The sequence below is a fragment of the Pongo pygmaeus genome, chromosome 18 (genome assembly GCF_028885625.2).
Source record: "Pongo pygmaeus isolate AG05252 chromosome 18, NHGRI_mPonPyg2-v2.0_pri, whole genome shotgun sequence".
In the NCBI taxonomy this organism is placed as follows: Eukaryota; Metazoa; Chordata; class Mammalia; order Primates; family Hominidae; genus Pongo; species Pongo pygmaeus.
In genome coordinates, this window is record NC_072391.2 from 54322915 (window position 1) to 54335537 (window position 12623).

The following is a 12623-nucleotide window of genomic DNA, read 5'->3' on the forward strand; positions in this document are numbered from 1 at the left end:
AGTAAAGATGGGCTTTCATTATGTTGGCCAGGCTGGTCTCAAACTCCTGACCTCAGGTGATCCACCGGTCTTGGCCTCCCGAAGCGTTGGGATTACAGGTGTGAGCCACTGCACCCGGCCTATATTTTTAAAAGAGAAAATTTAAAAATCTTCCAATATGCCAAAAACAACAACAACAACAACAACAAAAACCCTAGAATTTTACATTTCCATCTAAATAAGAATTCAGAGAGCCTCCTGGGCTCAAGCAGTTCTCATGCCTCAGCCTCCCGAATAGCTGGAACTACAGCCATGCACCACTACACCTGGCTAATTTTTTTTTTTTTTTTTTTCGTGAAACGGGGTTTCACCATGTTGCCCAGGCTGGTCTCAAACTCCTGGACTCAAGCAATACAATCTGTCCACCTCAGCCTGCCAAAGTGCTGGGGTTATAGGCATGAGCCACTGTGCCCGGCCTACAATCTTTTATACACAGGGACAAAACCAGAAATCAGTTGGTTAATGAAAATGAGAAATAAAGCAAATGCATATTTAAAAAAAAAAATTTTAAGACAAGCGTTGCAGGGGCGAGAAAAATACAAGAAATGTTATTTCTCATCAGCTCTCAGTGGGTTGGTATCCTGAAAACACAGTCACACTGTCAAAACTAATGCACACTTACAAAAGTCTGCTCTTTAAAACTAATATCTTAATTCAGGCTGGGCATGGTGGCTCATGCCTATAATCCCAACACTTTGGGAGGCCAAGGCAGACCCCCCCATCTCTACAAAAAATTTAAAAAACTAGCCAGGCATGGTGGTGTGTGCCTGTAGTCCCAACTACTCACAGGCTGAGGTGGGAGGATCCTTTACTCCAGGAGGCTAAGGCTGCAGTGACCCATGATCGTACTACTGCGCTCTAGCCTGGGCAACAGAGTGAGACCCTGTCTCAATAAATAAATAAATTAATTAATTAATAATAAAACTAATATCATAATTCTGGCATTCCCTTGATCCCCAAATAAAGAAAATAAGCCAAGTTAGATGGCCACACATAGTAATAAATTTCTGTAAGTTTAAAAGGACTAGACTAAAACATAGACTGCTTTATGCATCTTTTTTCAAATTAGCATTTTCTTCTGTAGGTCCTCATTCTCTGCATGGCTTTGCTCAGGCTGTTCCCTCTGCCAGGAATGCCCTTGCTTTCTTTTCACCCCATGCAAACCGCTGCTCCAACCGCCCAGAATCAGACTAAAGACCATCTCCTTTATGAAGCTTTCCAAGACCTCCTAGAGTAGTTAATATGTATTTCCTTCCTTTGTGTTCCTGCTACGATCATTCATAACTCTACTACAGCCCTTATTCTTTGTGTTTTATCATCTGTGACTGTTCCAACAGCTCTTTGTCTCCACAGTGCTTATTATTATTAGCACAGTGTCTGGCATATATTAGGTATTCAAATACTTACTGAATAAACCAACCACGAGTAGCTGAAGAATCTGAGCAGGGAGGAATGAACTCACATGAATATTCCTAGGTACTGTGCAATGTAAGTTATAGAGATTGGTAGCCATCAAGCAAGTATTTGCTGAAGTGTCAGTATCATGGGAATTCTATTCAAACACCATACAATTTGTGCAGTAAGAAACAAAGGACTAAAAATTAAATCTCTTTACTATATTATATAATTGATGTCATCTTTCAAAAATAACTGCTACTTTAATTTCAACTGATTAAAAATGGTCACTTTCCTGCGAAAGCAGTACTTGATGGAGACAGCGTTTTTCTTTGAAGAGTCCAATGGCTGTTTATTCTGCAAGAAAGAGGTGATAAGTACCTGTAACTTACTGACCTGCTGGAAGTAGACAAAGAAGCTAGAAAATTAGATTGTGTTGACTTCTAATTCCTATTGTCTAGGTAAATTTTCACAAGTCTCTTCTTTTTCCCTTTTGTTTGCTAGGATAATTAAAAACAAATCAAAAGACAAACAGCCCAAGGATATCAGGGATATGGGCTCTAACTGTGAAGATCCCTGTAGGAATGCAGAGGACTTACATTAGGAATGCTTATTTTGTCCTTACTGTGTTCCACTTTAGAAAGAGTAAACAAATGCTGTCAGCTTTCCTTTACTCACGTTTTCCAAAGTGACTCAAGTTTAATTATCAAACTAAACATTACATTATTTTTTAAAGGATTTATTCAATTTCTTCAAATAGGCAATTCATGGAAAACTAAAACCATTTCAAAATTCACTTTGTCCCCCAAACTTAGAGTCCAAATTGGCACAAATAAAGAACGTGGTTTTCAAATCTGCCTGACAGTCAAGAAAACAAAGTTCTTATATTTCAAGCCAAAGTAACTGGTAACACTGAACTACTGGGTTTACATTGGAGACCGTGGTATTTCATTTCCAGGGTGGTGGGACAAAATGGGCTCAGTTCTTACATAGCACACTACACGTTTTAAAATACAAAACTTGCATTGTTGCTCCCCAAATAATTGCTATTCCTAACTTGAAAAATGACTCCATTTAGCTAGTGCCATGACACAAAGTAATGAGATCTGGTTTCCTATGGAATTGAATTATGTGATGGCAAACTACTTAAGTGTTTACATCACTGGCCGCCATATCCTTCTAATTCTAAAATTAGACAGATTGTACATGTTAAAACACACCAGAATCAGGTTTCTGTGTTCTGTTGTTTTAAGGCTTCACTTTGAGTAGCAAAAGCAATAGGTCAATCCATTTCCTTTTGTCAGTAAATATAGATTACTGCTTTCCAATATTTTTTACTCTGATGTTCAAGTCACATTGTACTTCAAAATGCAGGACAGCAACTAAGAGGAATTTGCCATTTGGCTAACTCAACTATATTCCAAATAAAGACTTATTTCTGGCCAGAAGGCACTTCTACCAAGATACAGTTATTTAGATTTTTAAAAATTTAGCTGACTTTTCCTATATCATAAAATTTCTTTAGAGAATGACAACTACTAACAGAGAGCCCGCTGTTAGTATTTATTACTAGGCAAAGTGAAGTCAATCTTCTAACACCGAAGTTTAATTAACATATTCCGGTAGCAAAGGAGACTAAAAGAATCTAAAAACTAAACCACAGAAAAAGCAATTTAATCCATATTTTAAATGTTTATCATAAGGAGCAATTTGCAATAACCTTTCAGGCATCTATGAAACACATACAATAAAAAATTTGGCTTTGCAATAATCTTTCAGTCATCTATGAAACACATACAATAAAAAATTCGGCTTTGCAATAATATTTCAGGCATCTATGAAACACATACAAATAAGAAATTCAGCCAGGTGCAGTGGCTCACACCTGTAATCCTAGCACTTTGGGAGGCTGAAGCAGGAGGATCGCTTGATGTCAGGAGTTCAAGACCAGCCTGGCCAACAGGGTGAAACCCCATTTCTACTAAAAATACAAAAATTAGCTGGGTGTGGTGACATGCGCCTGTAATCCCAGCTACCTGGGAGGCTGAGGCAGGAGAATCGCTTGAACCCAGGAGGTGAAGGTTGCAGTGAACTGAGATTTCATGCCGCTGCACTCCAGCCTGGGCAATAGAGCAAGACTCCGTCTCAGAAAAAGAAAAAAAAAAAAGAAAAGAAATTAAGGCCTGGTGCACTAGCTCACACCTGCAATCTGAGCACTTTGGAAGGCCAAGGCAGGATTGTTTGAGCTCAGGAGTTCAAGACCTGCCTGGGCAAGATGGTGAGACCCCATCTCTATTAAAAACAAACAAACAAACAAACAGACAAACAGGCTGGGCACAGTGGCTCATGCCTGCAGTCCCAAAGCTGTGGGAGGCCAAGCTGGGAGCATCACTTGAGGCCAGGAGTTTAAGACCAACCCGGGCAACACAGTGAGACTCTGTCTCTACAAAAATATTTTAAAATTAGCCAGGTGTGATGGTGCACTACTTAGGAGGCTGAAGTGGGAGGATGGCTTCAGCCAAGGAGTTCCAGGCTACAGTGAGCTATGAGGGCCATTGCACTCCAGCCTGGGCAACAGCACAAGACCTTGCCTGGCGAGGGGGGAAAAAAAAGAAGTTAAAAAAAAAGTATTGATTTATTTATCTTTCCATAGCACAAGAGCAGGGTCTCAAATGTGCATTTATCTTGAATTCACCTATACGCACTAGAAGAAAGATAACTAATTTAAATATCGGTTCCCTTAGCTGATCCTCATTCACATGCACCTCTCCAAATATAAATACTTTCCTCACTATGCATGAATGATTGTATTCATTGTATTTTTTACATATTGTGACTCCTAAATACAAACCAACAACTTCATCTGGGGCTCACAGGAAGAAAAACAGCAGTTTTTTCCAAAGCCGAAATAAAACTTGCCTGAGGATATAGAGAAAAAAAAAAAAAACCCAAACCAAACCAAAGCGTTTTTCCTATTCTCTCACTCAACAATCAACACAGTATAATTCTGTGAGGGATATGTCCCCATACACCAAGCAATCAACCAATTCTGCAGCAGACACCAACGAGCTGGGTGTCCTCTAATTCAGTTCAATTCTGACACTACCTACCTGGATGGAGACTGCATCAGATCCCATAGGTTGAGGGGTGAGTCTCACAAGACTAGCCTCCATTTTAGAGACCAACCACAAGAACCAGGTTGTTTTACCTGTGGTTCTGACCAACTGGCTATTAATCGGGGTTCCCATGACCCCCTCCTTAGGTTCTATTAATTTGCTAGACCAGTTCATAGAACTTAGAGGAACACTTTACTTACATATAATGGTTTATTATAAAAGCATATTACAAAGGATACAGATGAAGCAATGCATACGGCGAGGCATGTGGGAACGGCACAAAGCTTCCATGCACTCTCTGGGGCACCATCATCCAGGAACCTCTCATGTCCACCTATCCAGAAGCTCCCCAAACCCAGTCTTTTGGGTTTTTATGGAAGCTTCATTACTTAGACATGATTAATTAAACCAGTGACCACTGGTGGTCATCAGCTCATCTGCCTTCTCCTCTCCCCATAGGTTGGACATTGGGGAGGGGTTGAAGGTCCCAACCCTCTAATCCTGCCTGGGTCTTTCAAGTGACCAGCCCCCCTGCTAAAGTTACTTAGGGGCTGCCAGCCATCAGTCAGCTCCTTAGCATATAAAAAGACACTAATCATTTTGGAGATTTCAAGGATTAGAGGAGTTGTATGCCACAGGAGACAGGGATGAAGGCCAAATATGTATTTTACAATATCACACTGGCCATGTCAGAGTTCTGCAACACTGGTATTCCTACAACTAACATGCTGCCTCCCTGAGATTTCAAGGGTAGCTTTGCTTGTAAGCTATTTTGTCATCTAGGCTCGCTTCAGAACCTAACCCACACGTCAAGTCATACTCCATCCTCCCTCCCCCCACCCTATATAACTCCACTTCAAGACCAAATTAAAAACAAAATAAAACAAAAAAACGCAGTCCCAGTTACTCAGGAGGCTGAGACTGGAGGATTGCTTGAGCCTAGGAGTTCAAGGCCAGCCTGGGCAACATAACGAGATACCCATTTCCCTTTAAAAAAAAAAAAAAAAAAAAGAGCTTTGCATTACAATAACCAGACAAGGCCAACTAAGATTTTTTTTTTTTTTTTTTTTTGGCACAGTGGGGCTCATGCCTGTAACCCTAGTACTCTGGGAGACTGAGGCAGGTGGCTCACCTGAGGTCAGGAGTTCAAGACCAGCCTGACCAACATGGTGAAACCCCATCTCTACTAAAAATATGAAAATTAGCCAGGCGTAGTAGCACATGCCTGTAATCCCAGCTACTCGGGAGGCTGAGGAAGGAGAGTCGCTTGAACCCGGGAGGCGGAGGTTGTAGTGAGCCCAGATCGTGCCACTGCACTCCAGCCTGCGCGAAGTGAGCGAGACTCCATCTCAAAGAAAAAAATTTTTTGAAGCAAATATTTACAGAGAACCTATTATGTGCAAGATACAATGCTATGTACTAAACAGGCAACTGAGGAACTTACACTCATTCAGTAAGACATAAGGTTGGTACACAGCAATTTAAGGAAAAGTAAAACTAGGTTACAGGCCGTAAGAGGCACTAAGCAGTTCAGAAAGAAAGACTAGAATAAGCATTGGGGAAGCTTAATTTTCATAATGCCTGTGACGATGCACAGTGAAAAGTGGTGGAAATTTTAGGTATATGAAGAATAACCATCTTTAACTTAAGGATGCTGGAAATCATACAAATTTCACATTCCAAAAATCAGAATACAGGGGTATTTTCATTTCTTGAAATAGTGGGCTAGGTAATTGAAACCAATTCTCCACCTCTGCACTAAATATGCTGGAAATTTGTCAAAAATAATTTTTTTTCTTTTTTGAGATAGGGTCTCGCTCTGTCACACAGGCTGGAGTGCAGTGGCATGATCTCAGCTCATTGCAACCTCCACCTCCCAGGTTCAAGCGATTCTCCTACCTCTGCCTCCCGAATAGCTGGGATTGCAGGCCCCTGCCATCATGACTGGCTGATTTTTGTATTTTTAGTAGAGACAGGGTTTCACCATGTTGGCCAGGCTGGTCTCAAACTCCTGACCTCAAGTGATCTGCCCACCTCGGCCTACCAAAGTGCTGGGATTACAAGTGTGAGCCACCGCGCCCAGCCAAAAATATTAATTCTTAAATAGAAAAGCTAACAAGATAGTAAAGAATTTGGACACAATCTAGAAGGTGAAAACCAGAAATTAAGCCCAATATTCAAAATGGATTTCATCCTGAGGATTTCTCTGACCTAAAAGCTAAAGTTTCAGTGCCTTTATGAGATAACAGAAACAAGTTCAAGCCAGAAGCCCATCCAGAGAGTGGAGTCTGACAACTACCTCCCTCTCCATCTTAATCTGGTACCCAAAAGAACTACAGCTTCAAAGTAAAGGTGAACTGGGAAGTAAAACAGCAGGAATAATGGACAACAGAAACAGACTCCCCCAAAGGGAATTCAGACAGTGGAATTAAACCTAGAGATTATAAAAACAACTATACTTTCCATGTTTAAAGAAATAAAATTAAGCCTCAAAATAGTAAGAAATAAAAAACTGTAGAAGTGTCACAAACCAAACAGAACTTCAGAAACTAAAAAATGCAATATATGATTTAAGATTTCAGAGGCCGAGTTTAATAACAATGGAAATAACTTGAGAATAAATTATCCAGAATTACTATGAAAGAACAGAGTAAAAGACATAGAGCAGAGTGAAAAGGTTTAGTTAAATCGATAAAAAAAGAGAGACAATGGGAAGAAGCAATATATGCATATAAAATGGCTGAGAATTTTACAGAATTAATGAAAGACACTAATCCATAGATTCGAGAAGTCTAATAAATACCAAACAAATTGAACAAAAACAAACCCATAGTTCCATAGAGCATAGTGGAAATACAGAAAATCAAACACAAAACAATCTTTTTTTAAAACCTGTCGATACTTGATTTTAGACAAAACAATTTTAACATATTCTATAGTAAAGAGTGAAACATAATATTTAAGAATGAAGACAAAGTATGTTCAAAAGGTGACTAATAGTGAACACGTTGAAAATGCTTAATTTAGCTGCCATAAAGGCATAATTACACTATGACTGACCCTGTACTTATATTGCACTTATTACTTGATTTACCACATACGTGGTTTTCAATAGCTAAAGCAGCAGCTTGATTCTAACCAAGAATCACGATTCTTGGAAGATGAAAGTGAAGACTGATAATCAACTAAACGGTTTTGACACAATTATTCCTTTCTTATATTATGAAGCACTTCCCCACAGGGTAAGGACATGAAGACTTCAGTTCAGAAAGATAATCGGGCAGCCTCTACTTTCAGACCCTTACAAATTGTTCGCAGGTCATCTAACTAAAAGACTGTAAAAGCTGCTGTCGGCTCAATACTTTGTATCAAAAAGGAGTCTACCCACTGATTCCCTTCAAATATTTCAGAAGGGTGCCTTCCATTTTACGGTGTCCCTGTAGACACATGAATACACCAAATAACTGAAGAATCAACAAATCTTATCTCACAGGTGGTAGGCAAGAGGTCATCGGGAATTCCGATCACCAGGCTCGCATCTGGCTTCTTGGGTTCCACTCCTGAACTAACCAGTCGGACTACCCGAGCGTGCGGGAGTCTGAGAAACTGCATTTTAAAAGGGCCCCAGGAGATCTTGTTTTCCACTAACATTTAAGAACCACGACTACGAACAAACAGGTCTCCCCCTTTCCTGTGTGGACTGACAGTCACAATGACCACTAACTCTCAAGCATGACGCTTCAACTCTCTGTCTTTGTTCCTTAAGTTTTCTGCAAAACGGGCCAGCTGGCTTGTTTTCCGTAATAGAAAATTCGCTTGGCACAGCAACTGGTACATGGCACACAATAAATGTGCTTCCCATCCTGCACTGCCATTCTGGGATTCAACCATTTCCAACCAGACGTCGCACATCGGAGTGAGTAACCTGGACCTGTTCCAAGACCTCTGGAATGGAGCCTGCTACTCACTTGAAGCCTGGGTGGCTCTACCTAGCAGAAAATCGGGGAAACCCCATTAAACGCCCGGCAGTGTTGGGCCCGCCTGAAAGGGTCCTCCTCGCGACCCAGATGCCTTCCCGCGGGCACCCTCAGCTCCCCTCAGGCTGGGCCCATAAGCCCCAGGCTTCGGCTATTCGGGACAAGCAGCGGGTGCGCGGACTGAGAACAGGCCTGGCCCTAACCCTAACAGCAGCCGCAGCTCAACTCTTCCGTAAGGAAGCTGGAACCCAGGTGTCGCCGCCAGGCCAGGACCTAGGCCGCACTCACCTACCAGCGCTCGGGAGGCGAGACGACCTCACCTCGGCGGCGCCCACCCCAAACCGCCACCGCAGAGCCGCTCGCTCTTAAAAAAGAAAAAAAAAAATGAAAGGAAGAAAGAAAGAAACAGAGGAAGGAAGGAATGAAAGATGAAAAAATAAAGAAAATAGCCTTTGCTTTTGTATTCCTTTTGACCCTTCAGGGCTTCCTGTTCCTCACCGCCACAATAGAGTCCCGCCCCACTTCCGGCGACGTAACCCAATCCGCGGAGCTCTTCCTCCCCGGGAGCCCGATGGAAATCCGGTACCCTGAAAACGAGCCGGAGAGACTTGATTGGTCCATTCACGCCTCAGGATGAGGAATGGCCAGTTTACGCCTAGGGGGCGGGCCGGTCCCTCTTATCACGTGACACGATTTTTGAAAGGTGATTGGCTGTCAAGCAGAGGGCTTGCCACCGAGGAAGGGGCGTTTCCTAGGGGACTGAGGGAGGGCTGGGGCGGTACGAAGCGGGGGTGGGCTCTGCGCGTAATGGCAGCGCCGTGGCCTCGCGTCCATCTTTACCGTTCTTTCGGACCTGTCACAAAGGAGTCGCGCCGCCGCCGCCGCCCCCTCCCTCCGGTGGGCCCGGGAGCTAGAGAAAGTCAGTGCCGCAGCCCGACCGCGCTGCTCTGAGAAGCCCCCTGGGCACGCGGAACGGGAGGGAGTCTGAGGGTTGGGGACGTCTGTGAGGGAGGGGAACAGCCGCTCGAGCCTGGGGCGGGCGGACCGGACTGGGGCCGGGGTAGGCTCTGGAAAGGGCTCGGGAGAGAGGTGGCGTTGGTCAGAACGTGAGAAACAGCCGAGAGGTTTTCCACCGAGGCCCGCGCTTGAGGGATCTGAAGAGGTTCCTGGAAGAGGGTGTTCCCTCTTTCGGGGGTCCTCACCAGAAGAGGTTCTTGGGGGTCGCCCTTCTGAGGAGGCTGCGGCTAACAGGGCCCAGGTGAGAGGCAGCTATCTATCTCCTGGGGTGGCTTCTGGTACTGAGGGGGTCCTGACCTACTCAGGGGTGCCCGGGATAGAAAGGGTAGATGAGGGGACCCTTTGGGAGGGTTCTTTTTGTGGAGTTTGCGGTCCAGGTGGCACAGGTGGGAGGCATACCTCCCCGGGGAGATTTAGAAACGCCTTGGGATAGAAAGAGAATGGGGCTAGGAGGTAGGAGCCAGAACTAGCGGAATCTCCTACTACGGAAGCCGGAGCTGAAAATTGGGTAAGGACCTTGGGGAGAGGGGGTTTCTGGACGGTGATGGGAAGAAGACACCTCCATCCATAGGAAAGCCAGAGTGGGGAGTAGTGAAAGGGAAACGGGAATTATTCCCTCTCTCTGTAGATCGACCAGGTGTCCCAGACACAGGATCCAACTGCTTCCGGGCTTATTGCCCGAGTGGGGTGGGGAGAGTCTATCCCACCAACACCTCTTGCGTGAGTCCAAATTAGGCATTTGTCTCTGCCTGCTGCCTCACTTTCCCCGTCTTTGGGGAGGGAAACCGACTGAGACCGAGACGGTCGGCTGAGACTCCGAGGTCCTGTCTTGTATAGTTCTCTGAGTGAGGTTGTACCCCCCCGGGGTGTTGTACTTTGAACTTTGAAGGGTTAGAAGTGTCTGTTATTGACTGAGTAGAATCCCGCAGTTTTCCAGGCCCTTCACCTACCATCTGTTTGTGCTTAGTGGAGTGACTTAACCTCCTTAAGTCTCTTCTGTAAAATAACCAGCGCAGTATGTGAAAGTACAAACTACAAGCTGCATGAACGTAAGTTACTGTGATTCTACCACCAAACGGGTTGCTGTTGAGGAATAAAAGCGAAGGCACTTTCTAAACTGTAAAATAGCATTTAGAGGTAAGGGGTGAGATTAATACAGTCGTTGTCTGTCACCTGCGGAGTGCTGGGAGCCATATTGTACTGAAAGCTTCAAGGTTCACAGCTTCTTAGGTCATGTTAAGATCTAAACCCATGGTTTCAAACCCTGCTTAGATGGGGATGGTGGGATTTCCAGCTTTTGCTCTGAGTTTTCATTTACTTTGAACTTCTTATGGTGCTGGCAGGAGTTACCACTGTAATATCTTTTCCTTCAGGAATCTTTTTCCCCTGACAGCTGAAATTTTCCTCTAAGTAATTTGATCTCAACATTGTAAACCTCCTCCCCCTTTTGCATATATATATATATATATATGCATATATATATACATGCATGGCTTTTGGATGTCTACAGGCAGTGAATATCATACTTTCTCCCTCATACTTTCTCCCTCAGCTGTGATTTGTAAAGACTGCCTTTTTTCCTCCACGAATACTATGCGTTGTTGTGGTAGCCCTAGACTATAGATTATGAGGCACGTTGGAAGTTGCTTTTAAATTTCTCTTGCACAGTGGTTCTCTTTATTTTTCCCCTTATGTGGAGTTTGCATTTCCTGGGATGGTATCTTGCTTTGTAGATCCCTCTATGAGATTATAAGAGACTTGTGTCCCTGTATGACATTTTACTAGTGTTTGGTTCGTGGTACTTGTTAGAGATGGTTTTCCAAATATCGGGCAATTTATATGGGATTTTTTCCGAAGTAATTTAGCTGTGTTTTTTGGGTTTTTTTGTTTGTTTTTTGAGACGGAGTTTCGTTCTTGTTGCCCAGGCTGGAGTGCAGTGGCGCTATCTCGGCTCACTGTAACCTCCGCCTCCCCGGGTTCAAGCGATTCTCCTGCCTCAGTCTCCGGAGTAGCTGGGATTACAGGCATGTACCACCACGCCCAGCTAATTTTGTATTTTTAGTAGAGACGAGGTTTCTCCGTGTTGGTCAGGCTGGTGTCGAACTCCCGACGTCCGGTAATCCACCTGCCTCGGCCTCCCAAAGTGCTAGGATTACAGGCGTGAGTCTGCGTCCGCCTTTCGAAGTAATTTTTGTACTGCTCTGAATTTTCTGTTTTTGTGATACTATATTCTGTGGATCTTTTTAAAAACTGTAACTGGTGATCGTGAGTTATTTGATCTCACAGGATGCATGTTGCCCTAACCTACTATTTAATGTCTTTCTATGTTATGCTTTTTTCTGTACTCAGTGACTTTTTTTTTTTTTGAGACCGAGTTTGCCTCTTGTTCCCCAGGCTGGAGTGCAGTGGCGCGATCTCGGCTCACTGCAACCTCCGCCTCCCGGGTTCAAGCTATTCTTCTGCCTCAGCCTCCCAGGTAGCTGGGATTACAGGGAAGCACCACCATGCCTGGCTAATTTTTGTATTTTTAGTAGAGAGGGAGTTTCACCGTGTTGGTCAGGCTGGTCTTGAACTCCTGAGCTCAAAGTGATCTGCCCACCTTGGCCTCCCAAAGTGCTGGGATTACAGGTATAAGCTACTGTGCCTGGCCCTCAGTGATTATTTTTAAGTTATTGATTATAGGAGGTATCCTAGCATACTCTATGTGGGCTTCTGCTTTTGTCAGCAAAATAACTTTTCATTTAGCAAGTATCAAAGGGAAATAAAAACTTAGCATTTTGTATAATAGTGTGTTAATCTGTAGTGAATCAGGTAAAAACAACAAATCTGAGTTATGTTGCACTGTGGGGCCTGGAGGCTAAAAAAAAAAAAAAAGTATGTTTTGGCAAGAGTTTAACAAACAATTATTCTGTATTTCTTTTTTTCTGTTTTTTTCTTTTTCTTTTTTTTTTTTTTTTGAGACAGGGTCTCATGCTGTCTCTCAGGCTAGAGTGCAGTGGTGCAATCACGGCTCACAGAAGTCTCTACCTCCCAGGATCAGGTGATCCTCCCACCTCAGTTTCCCAAGTAGCTGGGACTA

General features: G+C 43.5%; 2 protein-coding genes across 12 annotated transcripts in view; one reads left to right on the top strand and one right to left on the bottom strand.

Moving 5' to 3' along the window:
• Nucleotides 1–9097, bottom strand: part of PSME3IP1 (proteasome activator subunit 3 interacting protein 1) — a 33399-nt gene extending 24302 nt beyond the window's left edge. For 2 of the 9 annotated variants that reach the window (XM_063654305.1, XM_054454990.2), the window contains exon 1: nucleotides 8820–9039. Coding sequence is in view for 1 of the 9 variants with exons in the window: in XM_054454982.2 (XP_054310957.1) it covers nucleotides 4545–4724 (180 nt within the window). In the remaining 8 variants the exon portion in view is untranslated. Of the gene's footprint in view, nucleotides 1–51; nucleotides 120–1446; nucleotides 1792–4544; nucleotides 4739–8815 lie in introns of those variants that run through there. The other 7 variants (XM_054454991.2, XM_054454985.2, XM_054454982.2 and 4 more) reach the window with 5 other exon arrangements.
• A 153-nt stretch (nucleotides 9098–9250) lies between these two features.
• The window catches only part of RSPRY1 (ring finger and SPRY domain containing 1), a 51150-nt gene continuing 47777 nt past the window's right edge, over nucleotides 9251–12623 (top strand). Inside the window, exon 1 of one of the 3 annotated variants that reach the window (XM_054454973.2) lies at nucleotides 9251–10052. The gene's annotated coding sequence lies outside the window, so the exon portion shown is untranslated. The remainder of the gene's footprint in view (nucleotides 10053–12623) is intronic. The other 2 variants (XM_054454971.2, XM_054454977.2) reach the window with 2 other exon arrangements.